This window comes from Corvus cornix, chromosome 12 (genome assembly GCF_000738735.6).
Source record: "Corvus cornix cornix isolate S_Up_H32 chromosome 12, ASM73873v5, whole genome shotgun sequence".
NCBI classification, from domain to species: Eukaryota; Metazoa; Chordata; class Aves; order Passeriformes; family Corvidae; genus Corvus; species Corvus cornix.
In genome coordinates, this window is record NC_046342.1 from 11300806 (window position 1) to 11325566 (window position 24761).

The following is a 24761-nucleotide window of genomic DNA, read 5'->3' on the forward strand; positions in this document are numbered from 1 at the left end:
CGCCGCGCTTTACGGCAAGGCCGCACGGCGGGGAAGGCGGTGGTGGCGGGGCCGGTCCCGCCATGGACCGGAGGAAGAAGCCGCTGGACGTGGCCGCGTCCTCGGTGAGTGACTGAACGGGGAGAGGCAAAATGAACCCCTCCGCCTCCCCAGGAGGGCCAGTGGGGCTGTGAGGTGTGCTCAGCCGCGGGGCTCCCGCGGGCGCGGGGGGCCTGGCTGGCGCAGGCCGGGCGGCTCCACCCGAGGATGCGCTGGTGCCACCGCTTGCAGGGAAAACAGCACACCTGGGAAGTGCTGGCGTTCTGTCTCCTCGCCTTAACCCCACTGCACTGTGCAGCCATTGCAGCAAATGCTGGACTAAAGGGCTGTGGTAACGCCCTGTGTCGCATATCGGGTCTGTGAGTTTCGGGCCTGGGATTTTGTCCCCTCACCTTCCTGACCAGGCACACGCCCTGCACTCCAAACCCGAGCCTGCCAGGCCTGGATGTGCCCGCAGTCGTGATGTAATGATAAAATCAGGGCATAACAGGGAAAAGGGTTTTTACTTGGGAGCAGGAGGTCTATGCTGTGGCAGAATAACTTCCCACCCTTAGGGATGGTGAGGTGCTGCCCCTCTCTGCTCTCCAGGACGCTCACGAGAGATGCTGCCAAACACTTCAGATGAAGAGTTATGTAAATAGTTAATGTATGTTAATGCCTAACCATGAAATATTTTACGCTGAATTTTTGGATGATCGCCTCTAAGCAGAAGAGGAAACGGGTGATTTTTACAACACTGCACTTCGTTGTCCCAGGGACTTGAAAAACAAATGCTTTAGTGCTTGAGACAAATATTAATACCAAAGTCTTACACTTTCCTGATTTCATGTACATCTGTGAATTTTGTCTTCTATAGGACTTGCAAGAAAAGAGGTACAATATCCTCTTCCAGACTAGTTTTGTACTTCTGAGATAACACCCCTGCTGATGTTTCTTAATGGAAGCTGGGATGGACCTTGGTCACAGATGGCAATGCTACTCATATATTTATATAAAAAGAAGAAGAAAGAAAATCTAAAACTTTAAAACAGTACATAAGGCAGTGGGAAACAATATATATTTTATGATAGCAAACTTTTATCAACTCTTTTCTGAGACAGGATTTTATTAATTATCTAATGGTTAAAAGTTCCCTTTTCATATTCAGTAGTGTTTTTCATTATTCCTTCTCTGTTTGTCATTGGGAGGCTGGTAAAATCTAGATGGAACTATGCCTCTCTTATTATGTAGCAAAGGATCAAGGATATCTTTGGGGATTGTTTTAATCCCTAATCATAATTTGCATTCTATGTTTTTTTAGTTTGTTTGCTGTAAAGGGTGATCTTGGTGATCAGATCAAGGCTTCAAAGTTCCACATAAAAATGCAATCAAATGCTGCTGTAACTGTAAATGGCAGATTGTTTTCCTAGAGATACAGTTATTTATTGCAGCAACTGATGTATGTGCATGTGATCTGTTATTTATGTGTTGTTTTGCTGGTGATGTAGCTGGTAGATCTCAAAGCCGAACTCTTCCGAAAGCAAGAGGAATTCAAGAAAGAAAAGCTATTGAAAGATGCTGGCGTCTTTGCAAAGCCCAGAACCTCTAATAAGGTAGAAGTAATCTTCCATTGTTGTTTTTGTCATTTCTTCTTAAAGTAAGGAAGTTAAAATTCAAATCTAAATAATAGTAAATACTCAGAGCTGTGTTACTAGTCAAATATAAAATGTACATGATGAGCATGTTCTTTAAAGTTCGTTTCCAGGTGAGATTCCTGTGCACAGCAGAAAGCTTGGTCTTGTGCTTATACCCATCTAAATCCCCACTTAATCTTCATTCCCCAAGGATCCACACCTTTCCATTATAGGAAAATATTTTTTAGAGGATTTTGTATGATGCTGCAGGATGGAGGATGAGAGATTCTTCCAGAGTCACTGAACTTCCTTGATAAATGCTCTGCTATCTGTTTGTGGTGTACAGTAATGAATACACAATTATCAGTCCTGTTTTGCTCTTTACTGCCCTTTGGGTTTTGTTCATTCTGTAGCTTTCCAGAAGCAGAATGTGCTGTTCCTGCCATATTTGAAGCACATGCAGCATTTATAGTGTTATGCTGCAAACAGGCCAACTGACTGTATTTTTTATTTTAAATGGAGGTAATAGAGAATAGAAACAATTTGTAGCTTTGTTATTACATATTTAATCAGCAAGATTGTATGATTGGGTTTTTTTTAACCTTAGCATCTTTGCCAAAATAGATTTTGTCTGATTTCTGAGTGCCTTTCGGTTTTTTAGCTTCTCAGGCTGTCCTTAACTATGGCACCATCCTGCAGCCTGTGTTAATTTAGGACATACCTGCTGTATCCTACAGCACAGGAATAGTCTCAAGTCAAATGTGTTTAAGATGTTATTAACAAAGTCTTTCATGATTGATTTGCAACGTTTGCATTATGGAGTTGACTTTTTTTTTAAATGATACCATTTCAATATTTTCATTTATTTGTTTGTTGTTACAAAATTGTCCTCTGCAGAAACCAAGTATCTGGACCAAACAGAACGCGGGAGTTGTGAATCGAGCTGCGAAAGATGTTGAGCAGAAGGCAGAAGAGCAGGATATATTGGATAAATCAAGGTAGCTCTCGGGCTCTCTAAGAAAGGAGTGCTTTGGAGAATTTGTTTTTTGGTGTTTAGAAAAGCACAGAAAGAAGTTATCCACATTTTTGGACTAGCAGTTCTCATTAGACCAACCATTAAGACCAGCATCAATTCCATACTTTTGACCAGTAGTGTACAAACTACATCTCAGCAGTCTCATGCTCTTATGCCCTCACATTATCACAGCTGTCTACATGTGTCAGGTTACTGATTTTTTTCTAAAAGTCATGTTTAGAATTAGCAGCCATTGCAGCGACATGTTAGAATTCTGTAGCAAAGTGTTTCTTGGGCTTGACAGAAAATTACTCACTTTTTTCAAGAATTACCTCGTTTTCTAAATGAGTTGGTTGTACAAAAAGATATGTTGAAAATGCCATTTATAAACCATTTGCTGTTCTTCTCTAAGCAGTTCACTGCTCTTTGAAATTCCAGGAATTAGCTAAGGTTTTCTCTTCAGTTTCTAAGATTAACTGTAACTTTATGTTATCTCTTTTTTTTTCTGGTAAAACTGTCTTTCAGTATCTGATATCTGCAAATAATGGTTTAGCTTCCAGTATTTATCTGACAGACCATAGTACTTAGATAAAGGTGGAATTCTTGTAACATCATGTTTCTGCCTACTTGACAAATTACATTTAAGATTAAATTTGTTACTTCACTAAAATTATTTTCAGTATAAATGGAAAAGAGTGTATCTTCAGAGATGCTAGTGAAGGTTCAAAACCAAAGCCAGGCATAAGTCAGCGTCTAATAAACATCTCAAGCACTCCCAGTGTTTTCCTGTTCCATTTATCTAAGGCTAAATTGGTCACTTTAAACTGTGCTTGGAATTGGTGGGATTGCAAGGTTAATTTTTTTTTTCTTTTTCAGGAAGAAGCTTGAAGAGAAAGCAAAGTTGTATGAGAAAATGACAAAAGGAGACTTCCCAGGTAAACAATACTGTTCAAAAATGAGTATTTATAGATGTATAAATTCTTGGACTTTTTATACAAAGTGCTGGACATGGTTTATTCCACTTTGAAAAGGAGGAAAAAATACATTTACTAGAGAAAATAAAATTACTTTTGAAGGGCAGCCTGACCAAGTAAAGCACTAGGGACTTGTTTCACTCATTTATTAAGTGGGTGGACTATATTCTGATTTTTCAATACAGTATCTCAGAAAAACAAAAATAATTTGTCCTCCATTGTGCAATCTTTGGATTGCATTTCTGATGCTCTGTCCTGCATTCCAATTGTTGGACCTTTATGAGGAGAAGAGGATCAGGAGGAGTCTGGCTGGTCCATATGTGAATGCCAGTCATGCAGCTAATAGGGTTAGAGAATGCTAATCTCTCCTTTTCTTCTCTCACACATTCAGTCCCTTGCAAAAAGTAATTATTAAAATTAAAATTATTAAATGTCCTTGCATTTAATCTGTTTTCTTTACCAGTGTCCATCTTTGTCCACATGACCCCACGCACCTTCCTCTACTTTCCTAAAAAGTGCCCTCATGAATGCTTAGCTCCTGCCAACACACCAAATGTTAAGCATCAAAAAAGTATTTGAGCTGTTACACGATAATCCTTTGCTTCTGAAATAGTTAATGAGCAGAGAATGTTTTGCTGCAAAGAATGCAGCCTTTTCTGTACTGCACACAATGCCCTGAAACTTCGATTCAGAAATAGACGTTACCAGTGTGGAGCCAGTTGATAGCTCCGGGTTTGTTTGGCACTGAATGAGATTTAAGTACTCCCCAATAGTGTGGTCAAGGGCATCACTGGCAGCTGAAAAGCTGATTGTAGCTGTTTGGTATTGATTTTGTACTTAGTTCTCTTCTTTTCATGGCTGTTCTCTAAGAATCGATTTTCTGCCTTAGATGAAGAAACTGAGGATTTGTACCTGGTGGATTTCACTCAGAAGATCATAGACAAACAGCACGAAGTACAGGAGCTGCATCAGAGTGAAGCTGCTGGGAAGACTTCAGAAAGAGACACAGATGAGGAGGAAACTCAGCCTGAAGTAGACATTCCACCACCAGAGGACCCAGATGAGGAATGGTTGGTGCTACTGATTGGGCTCAGCCATCCTGGCCACTCTTGTTCTTGAGAATTGCATGAGAAAATCCTTTTCCAAAATGTGTGAAGTGGCACCTTTGTTTTTCTTTTTTGTTAATACTACACATTGACAGGGAGGTGTTGATAGTCTTTCATTTCTGCTATAAAGACAGTCCTCCATGTCAGTTTCCACATAGGTAACACTGCAACAGAATCTACATCCAGGATCTTGAGAAATTGCACTCAGGGCAATGTACTATAGGGGAGACAACTTAACATCCTCTTATTTTCTTGCATAGTTTATATGAGTAATCATCACAGTATTGGAACAATTTTATGCTTTGATATGCTGAATTGAAACGTATTTCAGCAAAACTTGGGGATGTTATGGTATTCATATTCCCTTCTTTTATTGTGAGTGACTTAAAAATGAGCAGTCATTTCACTGTACGGCCTTCTCTTAAAGGAGAGAAACTCTGGTTGGAATAAGAACACAATTTTCAGCATTTTTTCCACTGTTTGTTGCAGCACAGCAAATAGTCTCTGACAATTTTCTGTGTCATTCCAAGTAACCTCTAGTTTTTCATCTGAGACATTAGGAATAATTATGAAACCAGTCCTGACTAAACATTTTCCTTGCCCATTTGTTTAAAATGCTTATGGAACAAGTGATTTTACTTCTGGTAATCAGTTCAAACCAGCAGTAATCAATACAAAACTTTCTTCAAATAGTAAACTGTAGATTTGCTTACAAACTATGTGAAAGACTTACTAAATGCACAGATCTTTAAAAGTTTGGGGGTTGGGAGCTAGATTGCCAGTCATACTTTTTGAGATGTAATATTCTTTAGAATGGGATAATTGAGGCAGCTTGGTGCTAAAGAACTTTCTACATTACAGGACAATAAGTGTAGCTCTTAACAGCTTTTTCAACAACTGTAAATCAGGTGTTCAGTATTATAAAGAGTTGAATAAGAAGCACAATAGCTTAAGAGGAACATTTTGCTTATGTTTTAGTCAGCCTTTTTTATGCCAATTGAATGCACACTATCAGTCTGTTCTGAATGGCCTCTAGACAAATAATTGAAATATATTGTAGCAATTTCATATCCACAAGAAGTCAATGTGGCATCATTATCTTCACCATGGGAAGCAAGCAGTAGGCTGAGTTCTGTTTTGTTGTGAAAATGACATGACATTGTTACTCTTGAACATTTTTTACACCATTTCATTTCCCAGGCTAATAGAAGTTTCAAAGGGAGATTGAATAAATGTCTGATAGAACTGTCATACGTCCCATTCAGAACTGTCCTCTAAATCTGGGAGTGTGTTAAGTGAAAAGCAGGAGCAGCTGTCACACACAGATAGACTGAGAGGTGACAAATGCTCTTTGCAAAGGGTCCTGCTTCTGTCTTCTGGTTAAGACTTCTGTCAATCTGCAGGTAGAAGTTTTGCATCACGTTTCTTTTTCTTTCATTACAGGGTTGATTATGTTGATTTCTTGGGCCGATCTAGACGCTGTATGAAGAAGGATTTGCCAAGTCTACTTAAAATGGATCAGGAACTTCAAGGGAAAAGGTGTGGTTTCTCTAATGGAGCTGCATGTTCCTCTCAGTATTTAACATATATTTTTTTAATGAGAAGGAAGAGAGGCTGTGCTTTGGCACCCCATTCTCAATCCAGAGTTGATGTTACTGCTTTCTCTAGATTTGCATGGTTTGCAGAGAAAGGTTTTAATAAATTGATGTAACAATCTCAGATATTTCTTGCATCTTTGAAAACTGGGGTCCTTGTATGGAAATTGTATTTCATTCGATAAAATGCCAGGAAAGTGATTTCTGGTTCTGTTTAACCTGGAAAATGATGATAGTCTTTTAGCAATTCCAAATTCCTCATGATGTTCAAAGTGAATTTGTTAGACCTCCATTTGTTTGGTTTCATTCTTCTGTTTAACAGCCGTTCAACAGCTCTTCTTTTAAAATTACTTCCTTATTAATGTTTGGGTATTAATATTTGAATATTAATATTTTGCATGGATCTCACGGGTAAATGCCTAGCTTTTTGTTACTTCAAATACCTTTCACTTTCTTATGTTAAATCTGAAATGTTCCTATACGTGATTGCTAGAATCCCCATAGATGCCAATAACTGATTATTTCATCTCCCATTCTGTGATTTGATAATTATTTATTTCATAAAGCTTCTGCAAAAGGATATGATTTTATTTGTCTTTTAATAACACGGTCTACCAGTACATTGAGTTAGAGGTAGCTTTGTATTTCTGTCTTGACCATGTACCATAGCCATCAACATTGTATCACTAAGTAGTGTCTGCAATGATCTGCGTTTTGTGAAAACTGCAGTAGTGGATCAGACCCAATCATACTTGCCCTGTTTGGTACTGCAAAACTGGTAAACTCTGCTCTGTAATCCCTATTTTTTCTTTAATTAGACAAGAAACTGATGGGAATACTCTGTTATCTGAAGACATGAGAAGAGAACTTCAGAGGCAGCAGTGGGAAAAGGAAGAAGAAGAAGCCCTCAGAAAACCCATGGGACCCATACATTATGAGGACATTCGAGAAAATGGTACACTACAATGCTTTATATCACTTAACCTTTGTATCACCAGAGATCAGTTGTAGAGGGAGCAAGAGAAAGTTACTTCCTGTGCCTGTATGGCAAAGGGTAGGTATGTGTTAATGCACGTGTGTAATAATTATTGAAAGTCACCGGTACATAAGTCTAGATTTATTTTTTTCTTCAAATTATATTTTTCTCAAATATTTCTCTACCTCCTCCTGTGTTCTCCTTCAGGAAGCTTCACTTCATGTATCATCTCAAACAAGCCTTTTTTAGCCATCTAAAACTAATGCAGTGTTGGGAATAATTCCATGCCTGAAAGCACAGTGCCTGGAGCCTGGAGTTATTGTCAATTATAAACTGAATGTAACTTAAACCTATTGTTTTTCTTCTTTTCAGAGGCCAGGCAGCTCGGTGTTGGTTACTTTGCCTTTTCTCGGGACCAGGAACTCAGGCATAAACAACGGGCAACCCTGGATATGCTGAGGGAGCAGGTATGAGAGTAAAGAGCAGACTGGGTTATGAGGGCAGTTGTGGTTTCAGTGGTTACTGTCTTTTGATTTGTTGTTTAAGTGCTGTATTAGGTGATACCTGCAACTGACTCCAAAGAAATCTGGCTTCTTGTTTGCTGTTGAAATCTGGTACTTGATTAGGATTGCTTGTAGTTGTTTTGTGAAGGAAAATATGTACTCATTTATAATAATGAAGGAAGATTAATACAAGTTTTTCTTTGCTGTTAAGACACTTGATCAGAGAAATAAACGTGAACAGCTGAAGGAGAAGAGGAAGGCAGCTCTAGATGCAAGGCTGTCCAAACTTCGAGCACGGAAGATTAAAAAGTTAAGGGAAGCTGGATTAGAGGAAGAGGCAGAAAAACTGGAGAATAGAGGTATGATCTGCTGCCTTTTTAAGTTAATTACTTGCTATTTCACCTTGTTCTTGATCTATGGACAGACAGATTCTAATTTATATTTGTTTAGACATTCAATATTGGTATTCCGTTTTCTATATATAAAATTAGCATAACTGTTAGGATAGTGAGAGTTGATGTAATGGTGTGTAGATATAAAATCATGCCAGAAATAGCTCAGTAATGCAGGTAGAAATATGGTATGTAGATTGTAGCCTTTTTTTGATTCACACCTGACAGCAGGAATTACATGGGTTAATTATGCAGACTGAGGTTAGAGCTGCTGATATTGTACTGGCTTTTTCTTCTATTCAGATGAGATAGAATAAGAAGCAGTAACAAGTCAATTTTGATATCATACAATATACACTGTAACAGTTTCAGTGCAGTCAGTAAATTGGAGATACAGCTGACTCTAGGACTTAGGATAATGAATTTGAATTCTAATCCTGTCTCTGTGCTGTCTCCCTTATGACACTGATAGTCAGCTTGCACTGTCTGTCTCCCACTGTAAAATGTAGCTAATATTTCACTGTGTCAGAATTCCATGCAAGTGATTACATGTGAAGTGTTCTGGAAGTGAAGAACAGCACTGTGCTGCTGTTCACTGTTACAGTTGTTCAGAAGAATAAGAATGCAAATTGTTTTCTCCAGTAAATGAAATAGAGATACTGTTCTTACTGGAGATGGAAATAAATGTTCTTATTTTTACCTGTGAGGTTCACATAGATTCTGTTCCGTAACTGACAACCTCTACTATCTCTTCCTGTAACACAGAGGTGAAAGGTCCTGCCGAGGAACCAGAACCTCCAAGAGTTACTGCAGCAAGTAGGAAGGTAGAGGTTGTCATCCAGGAGAGGAGAGATACAAAGCCTGGAGTGCCTTATGTCCGAGAGTGGGATAAGGGCAAAGGTAAGGAAATGTAGATTCAGGAACATTGTTGGGAAAGAGAGTGCACGCTGCTACTTTCATTTCTGTTTTGTGACAGAGTATGGTAAGACTGAAATCCTTTTTGCCTTGGTACTGATGACTCTCCAGTGTCTAGGGCAGCGACTGACAAGGATGCCTTAGTGCCAGTAGCTGCTATAATGTCCCCATAATATTTTCTTCTTTATGAGTTATTGCATTTCTGGATGATCCAGACAGGTTGACAGAATGACAAATTCTGTAGTTCATAAGATGTACAGTGTGATCTTTTCTTGATATATTCCTGTGGTTTGTGCTACCTGATAGCAGGATGTATCACACAAACAGGTACAGCACAAGACTAAAACAGGATGCAAGAAGAGACCACTTCAATGCCTGTGTCCCATTTTGAAGCATCTTCCTTGTCACAAAGTGGTGGCTGTCTTGTAGGTCCTTCCCAAACCCATTGACTCATTTTGCACTATTAATCTAAGATCATGCACATTCTTCTAGTCTGATGCCTGACTTCTAAGTAAAAGCAAACAAGGAATAGGCAAAGCACATAAATGCTCACCTTCTTTAGTACTATAACAGCATTATTCCTCTTCTGTGCAATACTGGTATTTCCAGATTCTTCTTACTTTTCACTGTCTTTATGTTCCATTAATGAACATCACTGTGAGGGGAAACTTCATATGGTTCCATTAAAACCCCAAACTTTCAGATCCTATCTCTTACATCTTTATTCTGCCCAACACTTTTTTTCCTACCTCTGGGAACACCCGGGCAGCACTGCAGCAAATACTACATTCAGCAGAGGACAGCTTACTCTAAAATGCAGAGGGAACTAACTGTGGTTCACTGAAGGAATCTGCACTAGATTCTTGCATTTCCATGTATCATGAGGTGGAAAAGGAACTTCAGGTGGCTTTACAGAGTTGTATCTTCTGTGTTTACCAGTTTGTTTTCCCTCCTGTCTGACTGACCTTCAGACCATGAAATCTATGCTAAATCTACCATTTTCCTGTTTCTAACAGAACTGATGTTTGGACAATGGGAAAAGAAACAGGAAGAACTTAGAGATGAGCGAGACCCGGAATTTGCACCACCTTCTGATTACTTTTTGGGACAAAAGAAAGATGATTATTACCGAAGTCAGAATTTGAACAGTTCTGAAACCTCCTCTGAAAAACTGGAAATGGAGAGAGCACAGAACCAACAGAGGCCATCGGGGCAGGGCAGCGGCAGCAGTGCTGGAGATGTCCCACCGCCAGCACAGGCTTCCAACAGCAACGTTCCAGATCAGCCAGTGTCGGCAGAGCCCAGTGGCCCTGACACTCAGGGGGTGTCATCAGCAGAGGATGACAGCAGTGATGACGAGGACATGCTACCACCAGCACAGGCTTATGGCTACGGTGCCCAAGGTGTGCCACCACCACTGCGGGGCTACGGCTACAGCGCCCGGGGCGTCCCACCACCCATGCCAGCCTATGGCTACGGTGCTCCTGAGGTGCCATTCCCAGTGCAGGCTTACGGCTATGGAGCACCAGGAATGGTGCCACCAATGCACGGGTACAGCTACGGCACTCCCGAGATGCCCTTTGCAATGCAGGCTTATGGCTACGGCACCCAGGATATGCCACCGGAAATGCAGCCCTGTGGATGCAGCACCCAGGGTGTGCCACCAGGAATGCAGCCCTGTGGATGCAGCACCCAGGATATGCCACCAGGAATGCAGACCTGTGGATGCAGCACCCAGGGTGTGCCTCCAGGAGTGCAGACCTGTGGGTGCAGTGCCCAGGATGTGCCACCAACAACACAGGTCTGTGACCTCAGCAGTCAAGATGTGCCACCAGGAATACTCACTTGTGGATGCAGCAGCCAAGATGTTCCACCAGGAACACACACCTGTGGCTGCAGCACCCAAGAGATGCCACCAGGAACAGACGCCTGTGGCAGCAGCACCCAGGATGTGCCACCAGGAACACAGGCCAGTGGCTGCAGCACTCAGGATGTGGCACCTCCAGTGCAGACTGACAGCGGTGACACTCCAAATCAGGAACCACTTTACCAAAGTTTAGATGATATGCTCTCTTATTATAGACAAGTGACTTGAACTGAGCAAAAAGATAAGCAAAAACCATGATCTAAAGAACTGAAATATAATTAATTATCTGTTCGGCAGAATATTATTTTCCCACATATGGGAAAAATAAGTTTCTGTAAGTAGATCAAAATAAATCTCCTGGACACTTAAGCTGTTTTATGTCACAGCTATATTTTACCCTGTTGGGTTTTTTTATTCTTACCTCTTTACTAAGATTTAACTCTGACACTTACACCTGAACTTAAGGCTATATTAATTACTTGCTTTCCTTTAGTCGGTTGCTCCCAGCTAGCTTCTAGTTTGGAGGTACTACAAGTTCAGTGACAACCATAGAAACAGTATGGAAATGGTAGGTCCTCTGCTGCCAAATACAGAATGATTTTGTTCCTTACTTAATCTCCTGCCTTTTGGAAGTGCAGAATATTATCTAGTGAAAAGTGGTGGTTCACATGGCCTCTGCATTCCTGAGGTCCATATACATATAGCTCATAATTCTGTGCAGCATTTTAGAGTGGAGACATTGCAGAAATCAATAAATAATGATGGGTAGGCTAAAAATAAACGTCAGTGAAGCAGAAGCCTTGACACCTGAAATTACTGGCTTACTGGTTTAGAAAATCCTCTCATAATTCTCCAAGTGTGTTTTTCTTGCATAAGGAGTTATATATATGGCTTTCATACTTTTTTTTCCAAAAACTGTGATACTGGAGTCATTAAATACAAAAGCAGACCAGTCTCTACCAAACGAATTTTTATTTCAGAATCTTAGTAAATAAGAATACTTACCTGCCATGTAGAAGATTTTTATTTCTGAAGGTAAGTTAGATCATTCCACTTCTTTTTTAAAAGCTTATACAAGAATAAGACCTAGAAAAGCAGGTTAGAATGGGCAACTGCATGGATTGTTAAAAGGCAGAGATAAAGTCAAAATAGTGGTGATTTAAATGCAGCAGTGAACTGGCCAAAGAGACAAAGCTGATGTGCTCCTCTTGTGTGCTTCAGTCAGACCTCAGGCTGCTCTGCAAGCCCAGTGAACAGCAAGATGTTCAGTGTGACTGAAGGACGTGCAGAAAAACACATTCTCTGTCCTCAAATTCTGATTTATCCTCAGCTCCTACATCACTGGCTTTTGCACTTCAATTTGCAGAGCAGGAACAGTACATTACAATTATTTATTAATTTAAAATAATACTATTCTGAATACTATTCTGAAGTGAGATAATACCACTATGAGAATTTTGAAGAAAATGAGAATGGAAAACATCTTAGAGAAGATCACACCCAGTTTTCCAGGCTGGCTGATTTATACTAGAGAAGTTTCCTCTTCTAAGACCTCACAGAATCAGTATATGGAAGCCATTCGGAGCAGGGTATAATTTCCTTGGAGCTGAACTAACTCTAAAGAGTGGGCAAAGTCTTTTCAAACAGTAGAGCTTGACTTGAATTGATTATGGCAATTGTATCCTTCAATGGATTTCCCTACAAAGAATATTTATGTCTATTTCGCTGCTATTGTAATGACATCCATTTCTTACTGCATTTTGGACTTGTTTTTTTCTGTGCCCTTCAGACTGTGGTAATTTTATGTATATCTATGATTTAGGAGTCATACTGTCTTTGCATTAGTTTAACATTGAGCTAGAGCTGCAGTAAGGAATGAAATGCCATTTATTACATAGTGTTATGTAAAAAGATACAATCAAAGTGTTCCTTTGTTTAGCTTCCTTTCCCCAGCCTAATATTAAACAGGAGGACTCTTGGCCAGGAGGGTGGTTCAGTGCCTACATTAAAGTTAAGCCAATTGAGAACAGCTCTCCCACTGCAGTGATCTGTCACTTTGCCATTTGGTCTCCTTCCCTCTTGTCTTGCTTTTTGGCTGAAATGCTTTTTGCATATTGTCTCATGCTGAGGAGCACACATCTCTGTTCACTGTCCTCCCATCAGACCACCTCAAGTTAGCTTGGCTGGGATCAGCAACCTCATTCATTTCATTCAATGTGCCCCCTCATTCCTGGGGCAAACAATTACTCATTGATACACTGCCAAAGTTTTATTTCTCTCATATGTTGGAGCATGTTGTCTCCCTGCCCCTCTTCCTCCTCATTTAAACCAGCCCCCAGGGTACCTGCTTTGACACCAGTGGAAATGGGGGTGCAGGTGGGCCGTGTGGGTAAGGATCTGCCACCGTCAGTGTGTGACTGATGCAAGTGAAGCCAGCTTGTGCTCTCACTGAGCACGCAGAACTGCGAGCACACTCTTGTCTGTGGTTGTGTCTCATGAGTTGGAGCTCTGCCCCAAGAGGTGCCAGTGGTGGCTTGTGATGCCTTCAGTGTTCTGCCCAGATGCAGGGGCAGTCCCTGCTCTCTATCTAAAGCAGCTTTGTCCTACATCTTTGTGTATTTTTCTGATACCAAAGGTACCTTTATCCAAAATGCAAGAATGATGCAATCTTGAATTTCAGCCTTCACAGGCTCGATCTGGCTTGCAGGACTCAATCTGATCTCCAGAAAAGTACCTTTAGAGAAGACAATTTTGTCAGTGTCACCAGAGGCTGATTTATCCCCTTTTGGAGGGCAGCAGGGATCTAACCTGCCTATGAACCATTGAACGTGAGATGAGGCCGACACACGGGGTAAAAACTACGTGGCTGCAGCTCTGCCAGCTCAGGAGCCGATGCCGCAGCGCTCGCTGGTTCCTCAGGGCTCGGGCCCAGGCAGCCCGGGAATACAAGCAGGGCCCACGGGCCGGAGGCTCCCGTGCCGGGCCGGAGGCTCCCCGTGCCGGGCCGGAGCGCGGCGGGCGCTGCCGGGGCCGCGCTGCGCGGCCTCGCGGGGCCGGGGGCGGCCGCGGCGGGAAGCGCCCGGCGGGAAGCGCTGCGCGTGCGCAGAGCGGCGGGAGCGGCTCCGCGCCGCGCGATCCCCGCGGCCGCCGCGCGGGGGCGGCAGAGCCCGAGGCAGGGCGGGACCCCGCGCGCGGCGCCGCCCGGGCCCGATCCCGATCCCGGTCCCGATCCCCGTCCCGGTCCCGGTCGCGGTCCCGTGGCAGGGGCGCTGCCGGCGACACTCGACACGGGCTGATGGCAGGGCAAGGCCTGCCCCGCCTGCTCCCAGGCGTCCAGGGCACCCACCCTTCCCGCCCTGCTGAAACTGAGCCTCGCGTTTCAAGAGAAGGGAGGTAACGCCCCAAGCTCTCTAAAAATGTCTTTTTAACAAGGAAACCCTTTTAGAAGCACGCTGTGCACTGACAGCCAACACCTGCGGTCTCATCCTTAGGAGCCCAGACGGTACGAGCCCAGATTTCCCATGTAACTCCCCCCTGCCACTGCAGCCCAAGAATCTCGCTGTTCACAGAAACCATTCCCTCCCTGGAGCCATCACCTGCCTTGCCTGGCAGCAGGAGCAGTCTGTCTCACCCTTTCTCTTCAGTAAAAAGGCCTTTGCATTGATTCTTTCCCCTGTAACTCTCACCTTGGAAACAGCATATTCCTTCCTTCAAGTCTCCATAACCAATGTGCAATCACTGCCATTCATTTCAAGAATTAAGTTACAGTCCCAAAAGCACTGCTACCCTCTCCCCTCTCCACCCCAAAGGCATTCCACAAGTGTACAGGAGCTGTGATGTCAATATGCAGTTCAGGAAAACGGTGTAGTGACAATTTGCAGGACAAAGGCAAGTGTATGCTCAGCAGGCAGTGGGACTGTAGGGCACTGCCGTGTTCTGAAGTAGGAACATGAAAAGCAGTTGTTTTGGAGTGGCTGACCCCAAGGTGCTGATGATGGAAGTATAACCCAACTTTTGTTTAGAGAAAACTTAGAGCTCTTAGGAGAGCACACACTGCTATAGCCACATCTCAGACAGCTGCAGTTAAACCTAAGCCTCCAGATTAAAGCTCTGCAGATTTTAACACCTGGGCCATGACTCCTCTGTCAAAAGAGAGGAGAAATTGAAATTTATTCTCACAAATGACTACCAAACCAGCAGATGCACTCAGGCTGCACAAGGGCACACGTGGTCTTCAGTAAAAGTTTCATTTCTGGTATAAAACAGTAAAGCCATTTTTAAACAAAACCTACAGGTAAAGAGAAAATATCACATCTTAACAAAAAGGATTTATTCTGACTAAACAAAATGTACAATGTTTCCCAAATGACCGAGTGTTTTCAAGACTCTCTGAAGCCTGCAGGTCCATTGAGTAACTTGATCCCTTCTTACCCTGCGGTTTGATCAAGCTACTTTTTGCCAGACTTCTTTATTCCACCACTGGCTGCCAAAAGAAACAACACAGCTGGTTAGGTGACTGTGACAGAGCTTAGCTACAAATGCAGTTCCTCATAAAGCTGAATCCCCCCATTAGACAGCCTGTACAGCCCAGGTCCCCACTGGTGAATTGTTTCCGCATGTGTGACTACCCCTGTGTGATTTTGATCTCCCACACCTTACTCTGAACAGTGACTTATTTAACATTAGAAATTAAGTTTCTCCTGGGACCTAATATGCCCTATGATTCTACAATGGAACTAAGTATTCCACCAGTTACTTAGTTTCTCCATTGATTATTTCTTACACAGCAGGATCAGAGTCTGGTCAAATCAAAATCAAGGCTAAGGGAATAAAAGCATTGGTATCCCTACACCCCCTGTTGGGATCAAAGCTCTACAGAAGCAGGTAGTGGAATTCCCTGCAGAGTCAATTATTGAAGACACTAAAGTGAAAGAACACCAGGTATTGACACAGCAACAAGTGTGGCATTTGTTGTAAATGCTGTTTTTCTCCAGTTGTGTCAGATATGACCAGTGGGAAGGAAAGAGAACAGCAAGGCTGCACCAAGCCAGGCTTCAGGGGCCGAGGGTCAGCAAACACACTCGGCACTGCAACTTGATTCCAACAGCATTGCCCTGCTAAGGCTCTTGGAAATAGGCTGACCCTGCCACAGTAACACAACAATCATTACTCACTTTGGTAAGCATCAGACGAGGGCCAGATGACTGACACCGAGTCTAGAAAGGGGCAAAGTAATAATGGCAGGAAAGAACTCTGAAGAGATCTGTGAGCTGAAGAACCCTACACAGAATGAGTTTAGGATGGTAAGGACAGAACAGAGGCTCAATGAATTATTTTGCATCTGTCTGAAACACCAAAGACATTCCAAGTCCCACACCCAGCACATTTTTTTGTACACGGATAAAAGAGAGGAGTTAGATCAGTCTAAGGTAAATAAACAATATTCCGAGTCAGTGGAACTGGATGGCACTTCCTTCAAGAGCACCCAACAAGCTGCAAAGTGAAAATGCAGGTCTGCTGGCTAAGATTTAAAACATCAATACAGACACTACGCCAGAGGACTCACAGACTGCCAGCAAAGCTCCCAGACAGGGAATGGGTTCCTTGAAGAACTAGGCAACTACAGAGCAGCGAGTCTGAGCTCAATCTCTGAGAAGATAACAGCAAAGCAAATGGATGAACAGTCTTGTGAAAGTTAAGAGGATTCCCATAAAGAGTAAATCCTTCCTCACTGACCTGCTGGGACCCTGAGGTTATCAGTAAGTGTCTGAGTAAAGTGAACTCGGGACTTCTTCATATTTTCACACAGTACCTGACAAGATTCCATAGCAAAGGTTGTTAGTGAAACTATTTTGCTATGGGATTGTTGGAAAGGTCTTTCAAGACTGAAAGTTTGCTGAAGAATAGGAAGCAAAGTGTGAAGTTGATGGTCTTCACAGAATGGTAAAGTGGTAACATTAATGGGTCACAGGTCAGAAACACCTGACGGGAGCAGGCAGGGTCCACCTTGAACACCTCTGATCAGATCATGGCAAATGCTGGAGGAGCAGAAGGCGGGTGCAGACTCACAAGAACACTCGCCGACTGTCACTGAGACAGAGACTGGGATCCATGGGCCACCAAGACACACCCTGTGAACTCACTTCAGTGACATCATGTATTTTACAGTCACTCGGGCAAAGGGGTTGAAGCCAGACTGGTTTCCAGTCACTTTTTTTTTCCCCTGCCAAGAATCTCCTGATCTTGAAGAAATTCATCCTCTCAGAGGACAAGCACTGGATTTGTTAAACTTGGAGGATTGTGGCAAAGCCTGTATGTAACACATCTGGAAAGAAAAGACTGGTGTGCTTAAGAAAGAATACAAATGTCCCTGCACATACCAGTGGAATAGGTCAGCATGTCAGACACAGTGGTTTGCCTGCTGAACCAGAACCTGCATCATGTGGGGATGAAATTGCACAGAAAAGAAAAACAAATTTTAAAAAATAGCCTCTATTTGTTCCATATCATCTGTACCTGCCATCACCTTACTTACCTATGTCAAATAACCCAAAGGCCTTTTTATTTTTGTCAAGCAAAAACATTAAATTTTTGAAGCCAGCAAGACCCCCATTTCTCCTGCCAGGTTGGCACCTCACTTACCCAGGGGCCCTTTTCCAGCAGCTTTTGCTTTCATCTCCTCAAGTTTCTTTTGCTCCTCCTTCTGTTTTTGTTTGAATGCCAGATCCGTCTAAAGGAAAGAATAGCAGCAGTTTTTAACATCTCTTCCACAGAAAAATTCAAAAACAACTGAGAAGCAATGAGAAACAAATGTAATATTCCAGCAGCAACAAACACCTGACCAGACCGAGGCAGGATGGCTGAATAATGCTAAATAGGCAGAACATTGCAGAACTATCACCAAGGTTTTTGCTGTACCACAACCTAAACTTCAACTCTGTATGTTTGGTCTTTCTGGAATTATTTCCCATGGCATAATCTCATTCTGAGATTATGATTCCTCTGATTGATAGATGTTTGCACTAACATCATTCATTAACGTGCCCTCAGTGACACGTGAAGCCCAGTACACAGGCACTAACAAAAACATTTTGACTATAAAGAATGTAAATAAAATAAGGCTGCTTTCACCTATAAAAAAGTGTAAATTTTTTAAAAATCCTCTCACACATATGTCACTTTTGTTGGGTTTAATAAATTTGTAATAATTCCAAAAAATCTAATGAGACTGCTGGCAAAGTGTACAGGCAAGGCAGCTATTGAGCATCCTTGCTGGACCAGCCTCCAAATCCAGAAGTCAGACATACTCTGTCCCTTAGATACACATTCTTCACAGACACCAAGGCTGAAAAGGACCCCAGATTTTTAAATTGGCACTTGTGACTTTGGCATAACTGAACTAAGGACCTTGACAATTCAGATTCCACAGATTCTTCACCAATCCAGTCTGTGGCTCATCTTTACAACTGCAAAGCTTTCCTCTCACTTAAAGCCTCCCTTGCTGCAACATAACCATATTACTTCCCCTACCTACCCCCCACAGAACAGAATATTCTGTTTCTCTCTCCGGGTTTTCCTGTCTCCTGTAGGCTAATGTGTCTTTCCTAGTAAATCAATCCCTCACATTTATCCACTCCAGTGGGTTTTTCTCTTGCAATGTGTTGCCCCCAAGTGCTCACAGTATTGCAGGGCTGAGAGGAAAAAAAATCACATCATTTGATACACAAATGTTTATAACCTGATCCTTGTAAACACTTAATTAGTGCTACCATTTTTTTAACAATAAAGGTTATTTAGAAAGCTATGATTTTTTTTTCCTTTTTCAAAGAGACATTGTACTTGCTTTTTTCCAAAGAGTGACACCTCATCCATGGTGCACTATTCTCAAAAATAGCAGCTGACACCCAATACTTAAATGTAACGGTTCAGAGTATCTCTAACATGCAATTTACTAGTACTTAATTTATGCAAACTACACAATAATCCCAGAGTTTGTGCCTGTCCCAGGCTCCTTCCTGGGACTGCAGTGATCGATCGACTTCAGATCGTGACCTGATGGTTTGACAAGGGCATTCCAAACTCCTCCGTCAGCCAGCACTGCTGTATCCACCAGCATGGTGGAACACGGGCAGGATGTCGTCATGGAATCAGAGAAACACAGAATGGTTCGGGTTGGAAGGGACCTTAAAGATCATCTCGTTCCAAACCCCTGCCACGGGCAGAGACACCTTCCACAAGCCCAGGTTACTCCAAGTCTCGTCCAACCTGGCCTTGGACGCTTCCAGGGATGGGGCAGCCACAGCTTCTCTGGGCTACCTGTGCCAGGGATTCACCACCCTCACAGGCAAGAATTTCTTCCTAATATCTAATCTTAACAGCCTCTCTTTCACTTTGAGCCCATTCCCCCTCGTCCTGTCACTACCCACTCCTGTAAATGTCAGCAGGAACCCCCCGGGCAGTAGGCCCGCCGGCTCACTCACGGCCGGGGCTGAGCCCCCACCGCGCCCCGGGGTTCTCCCGCCGCCCTACCTCATCCAGGTCCTTCGTCTGCTTCTTCGGCTGCTTCAGCGGCTTCTTCTTGCCGCCTGCAAAGACAGAGGAGACAGTGAGGGCCGGGCGGGGCCGAGCGGGAGGCACCGGCGGCCCCGGGCCCGGCCTTACCCTCCCGGCCCGACATGGCTCCGCTCGCTCCGCCCGCTCCCGCCGCTCCCGCCGCTTCCGCCGCCGCTTCCGCCGCCGCCGCTTCCGCCGCCGGGCCGGGGCAGGTACGGGGCGCGGCGGGGCCGGGCCCGGGGCGGCCGGGAGGGAGCGGCGGCTCGGCCGGGTCGGTGGAAGGGCCTCCGAGCAGGGAAGGGGTCGGTCGTGCGGAAGAAGCCGGCTGCGGGATGTGGGTGCGCGGTGGCGCCTCGGGTTGCGTTTGGCTGCGGCGCGGGACCGCTGCGGAAGGCGGGACCCGTGGAAACGAGTCCCGCTTGCCACCGGCTCTGTGTGTGCGGCAGCTTTTGAGAGTGTGTTTGTCAGTGACTGCAGGCAGAGGAAACGTTTCTTGCGAGGAAAGCAAGAGAGGAACCAGGCACGTCATCTCAGATTAAGCTTTCACAACTTTCTTGTGTCGTCTGAGCTCAGGCTGAGATCACGTTCATCACAGTCTGTGACTGCCTGCATAGAAATTCTTCCTCAAATCTCAACTTTCGCTCTGTTTTTTTTCTATAGTCCAGTAGCCTAAATATTTGGTTAAACTCTTCAGGTAGTAATGCAATTAAGAGAGGGGAATTTTGCAGTCTGGAACAGGCAAAATTGAGCTGACGTTTATGTGGCCTACAATGTAGAGTAGGTGTTTAACACTGCTGTTAACAGTAGATCTGTGAGTGATGCTGGCAGGAGAGAGAACTTCCTTCATTTCCATGTTCTTGTGGGTTTGATCTTCCATGTTGTTAGGTGTGTAAAACAACTGGTAAGATTTTCATAATGCCACTTGGTGTTATTATTAGCTGTTAGAAATAGCAAGGAATGAACCTGTCATGGTCAGAATTTTTCCAGCTGGTACAATACTTTTTTTGTGGAGATGCCTGTATTAACCACCTAAAATTAACAAGGAAAGCTGTTTTAAAATAATTAAAAATACTATGCAGCAGCTATCAAGTTTTCTCAATAATTCATGTTTTAATATTATATTAGTCAAAACCTAATATAGTCATGCTCAAATTTCATACAAAACCTGACTGAAAAGTTTTCCTGTTTCCAGTTCTTAGAGGAATGTGCCTCAGTCGAACTCTAAGATCATATTTCAACTCAGTAGACAATAAACTATAACTAGCAGCGTGCTTTTGCAGGGTAAGCAAGAATTTTAAGCTCATTTTAAAATGCAGCCCTGTGTGTTAGAATGCTGTGTGTTCCCTGACTGAGATTTTTCTATTCTTGTGGCTCATCCTGGTTTATTACTTTTGTAGGCAGTCTCATGGGAATACCTGTGTTCAGCACTTCTGGGTTTTCCCTCTGTCCTTTATGTTTTTGTCTTTGCATCCTTCAACACTTCCTGTATCTGTGCAATTTAAGATAAAGAGAATGATCAAGCCACACTTCTTTTTTTATGAAGATTTTGTTTCCTCTCTGCCTTTTTTCCTTTTCTGTTCTTTTGCAGAGATGTGAGTACCTGTAACGCAAACCACATCGTGCAATCACTGCTCTGCTGAAGCACTAAATTTCTCTGAAGTCGCTCCTGCTGTTATTGGATCTGCACATGATCGTTGTTCACGTCGTGGGTGAATTAGTAATCAAGAACCATGAAGCATGGTGGGACTACTTCCTAACAGAAAATCAGAGATCTGTGACACAATTGCACTTTATTGGAAATTGTGGAAAGTTCTCTAGGTAAGCAGTGGTGTAAAAGTAGCAGTGGTTTAGCCATTCTGGAGTTGATTGGTTTTGGCACAAATGTCATTGAAGAGCTGTGAATCAGCCATACTTCAATAACATCTCTTCTTCTTCCTTGTAGCACTTTTGTTTAGTGATTAAATTCAAGACATGGGGCCTATGAAATACAAATCAAGTGTGTCCTCGGTGTCCTGTGGTCTGCAGTATCACCATTCGTTGATGAAGTGGAGTCCAAAAGGGAATTTACATGTGGTGAGGACTTACTGCCCATCGGCGCCCAAGAGGCCCGAAGCCAAGTCTGCGATGGAAATGGCCATGGGTCTCCTTCATCGGATCACGGAATCAGGGACTGCTATGGGAAAAAACTCCCTCCAAAAAGTGTCTGCAACATGCAGGAATTGGTGGGACAGATACGAAGAATTTGTTGGAATCAATGAAGTTCGAGAGGCTCAGGGAAAAGTGACAGAGGTAAACATGGAGATAATGTGGAATTTTTAAAATTGTGAATAGAGCTATATGAAGCATAAACACTGGCTGTGAGGCAGAAAAGGTTATCCAGGGAGAATTATGTCTTTTCTGCTTTGACTGTCTGTGTAGGTACTGTGAATGTGTTCTAAGCTATGCATGTAGTAAATAGAGCTTATTCCTTGATTGAAACAGAGTGTGGCTTATTTTGTTCTTGGTTTTTTCCCTCCCCCCACAAAAAAAAAAAAAATTGTACAATTAGCAGTTTAGGTCTGTATGGTAATAAGTGTCTAAAATAAATGCTCTTTCTTCTCAGGCAGAAAATGTCTTTATGATAGCTCGAGGGATAGTACGAGAGGCTCGTGAAAATGTAGAAGCCCAACAGATTAAACTGAAGGAAATTCGGGATCGCTTAGACAGGGTCTCTCGGGATGACACCCAGTATTTAGAACTGGCTACTCTGGAACACAGGTTGCTGCAGGTAATTTGTTGGTACTTAAGGTTTGGTGAATATGTTGCAAATTTGTGTGCTTTGTTTCCTTCAATAGTGATTGATTGTCTTTGTAGATGCAGTTTAGTTCTGAAATAAGTGATCAGAGTTAATTTCTTAAGGTACTTGTTTTAGTTAGTTACTATCAATGGTTTGGTCCTCTGTGCAAATTGTATGTGTTAATGCTAAAATAGAGTGGTAAATTTGGAGAATAAAACTGAGGATAGCGAGCCTAGAAAATTAATTGTTCTAGTGGTGACCTCTACATGAGTAGTCAAGAAAAAACTTCCATTTAATGAATTAACCCTCTGTGGGATGAGGAAACTCCTTTCTGGTTAATTCATGGAAACTCTCTCAGCTGCCTTTTGCTGGTGTCTGGAGAAGTCAGCAGGGCTGAAACAGGGAACATTATGGGGAGTGAAAGACCTTGCTCTCTCATACCTGTTTTCTATCATCACGTGGCAGATTCTCATGTACAGGATCTTCAGCTGTGATTCCTGACAACCTTTTCCATTTCTCAGACTTAAAATGATGTCTCAGTGACTTAAGTGGGATTAATAAAGAAAATCCCACATTCAAGGGAAAATTTCTGAAACTACTAATAGATGTTCCTGGTATCCATTCCTTCATCTGCACTGGGGTTTGGGGGTTTGTTTGGGTTTTTTCCTTTAGTATAGACTTTATAGCTTCATATTATACCTTCTCCTTTCATCACTGTATTTCTTGCAGGAAGAGAAGAGGTACCGAGCTGCATATTTAAATGCAGAAGAGTCTGAGAGAGAAAAATTCTCTCTCTTCTCCGCAGCTGTCAGGGAAAGCCATGAGAAAGAGCGCACAAGAGCTGAAAAAACGAAGAACTGGTCTATTATTGGCTCTGTACTGGGAGCCATTATAGGTGTTCTTGGTTCCACCTACGTCAATCGAGTAAGGCTGCAAGAATTGAAAGTCTTGGTGCTTGAAGCACAGAAGGGCCCAATAAATTTACAAGAAGCCATCAAAGAACAGGCCTCCAGCCATTACTTGCAGCAGAAAGATCTCAGTGATGTCATAGAAGACCTAAAAAACGTGCTGCAAACAACAGCATCGCGGGGAGTGAAAGAAGGGGCTTTGTTAACTAGAGAAACCAGGAATGACTCCATAAAAATAGATTCTCTTTTAATGCCTTTAAATGAACAGCTAAACTACATTACACAAGTCAGTTCATGTCTAGGGAGTTTACAACAGCAGTTTAACAGTCTGCAGGAAAGTATCACGCAGGTGCTGTCTGAGCTGCAGAGTGTCAAACTCGCCATGCACTCCAGACCTACAGAAAGAGTGATGCCAAGGCCTTCAGGGGAGGGCAAGGGCCAGGCTGCTGCTGTGAGAGATGTGATTTTGGAATTGTGTGATACCGAGCGGAGACTAGAAACGCAAATCAAGAGAAGTTCTGTTTACAGCACTGCATTGACATGTGCTATGTTTGCCATTACTCTGCCTGTACTCTATATCATAGTGAAAGGGAACTGATCCCTAATTAATTGCCACAACTTATTAGATTAATAAAGGCAAACTTGCACTCTAAGTACCTGGAGTACAAGTCCAAATAAAGCTCCCTTAGTGTTTCTCATTATGCCTTCTCCTGTATATTTGAAAAACTTGAAAAGCCTTAGTCCAGTACTGCTGCAGGCTCCATGTCAAGTCTCTGTCACACTGCGCTTTTTAACAAGCAAAGGAGATGCCGCTGTTTGATCTGTTGGTTTCATTCACTGTTTCACTCTTACTCTCTAGTCTTGTGTGTCAAGACAGCACTCAAAATGTCCCTCTCAGCCCCAAATTGCACCTGTGAGGCCCAAAATGGCCCCCCTCAGGCCCCAAGTTGTACCCCTGGTTGCTCCCAGTGCCCCATGTCACCCCACAATGGTCCCAATTGTTCCCATCAGACTCTTAACTCACCCCACTGGGCCCCAGTTTGCATCCCCAGCGGCCCCAGTAGCCCAAGACAGGCCCTGTAGTGTAATCAGGTACATTTTCTGGGTACCCTGACCCACAGATCCCTGTACCCCGCCCCGAGCCACTCTCTGTGGCCCCCAGCCACCTCCCAGACCCCTTGAGATTCTGGGATTCAGACAGATTTATTGCTGGGACAGACAGGTTTTGGGGCCTGACCCATGGTCTGATGTCCCTCCATCCCCACTGTTCGGCTCTCCCCGAAGTGTGGGCACAAGGAGGAGTCTTCTTCCAGTTCCACAGTGCCAGAACTGAGCCGAGGTGATTCCCCCAAGTCCTGCGTTCCCCCAGAGCCATCAGTGTCCCCCTGTCACCTCCTTCTCCCCCAGGACACCATGAGATTCTATTACATCTTCACCACCCCACACTGAAGCCACTACTGGACCATGTGACAGCACCTCAGGATGGATATGATACAACTGATATAAAATACAGTGATTTTCACTCTGGA

At 43.2% G+C, this 24761-nt stretch overlaps 2 protein-coding genes and 1 long non-coding RNA gene across 7 annotated transcripts; 2 read left to right on the forward strand and 1 right to left on the reverse strand.

The window, feature by feature from the left end:
• On the forward strand, positions 1-11391 carry CCDC174 (coiled-coil domain containing 174). The gene is made up of 11 exons (XM_010390123.4): positions 1-104; positions 1527-1631; positions 2550-2650; positions 3544-3602; positions 4531-4711; positions 6191-6286; positions 7161-7297; positions 7691-7785; positions 8033-8180; positions 8979-9113; positions 10145-11391. The coding sequence occupies exons 1-11, from the start codon at positions 63-65 to the stop codon at positions 11221-11223; spliced, it is 2178 nt and encodes a 725-aa protein (XP_010388425.3). The 5' UTR covers positions 1-62; the 3' UTR covers positions 11224-11391.
• A 3912-nt stretch (positions 11392-15303) lies between these two features.
• On the reverse strand, positions 15304-19708 carry LOC104683314. Its single transcript, XR_005602976.1, has 4 exons — positions 19657-19708; positions 19525-19580; positions 17638-17725; positions 15304-15478 (listed from the first exon to the last, which is right to left on the reverse strand). It is a non-coding gene; the product is annotated as an uncharacterized LOC104683314 (long non-coding RNA).
• A 10-nt stretch (positions 19709-19718) lies between these two features.
• Positions 19719-24761, forward strand: CCDC51 (coiled-coil domain containing 51). 5 transcript variants are annotated; one of them, XM_039559167.1, is made up of 5 exons: positions 19719-19760; positions 21137-21366; positions 21491-21837; positions 22151-22315; positions 23054-24761. In XM_039559167.1, the coding sequence occupies exons 3-5, from the start codon at positions 21520-21522 to the stop codon at positions 23828-23830; spliced, it is 1260 nt and encodes a 419-aa protein (XP_039415101.1). In that variant the 5' UTR covers positions 19719-19760; positions 21137-21366; positions 21491-21519; the 3' UTR covers positions 23831-24761. The 5 variants fall into 5 exon arrangements, with proteins under 5 accessions (XP_039415101.1, XP_039415102.1, XP_019136049.2 ...); XM_039559168.1 differs by lacking the exon at positions 19719-19760 and adding an exon at positions 19872-19886; XM_019280504.2 differs by lacking the exon at positions 19719-19760 and adding an exon at positions 20075-20433.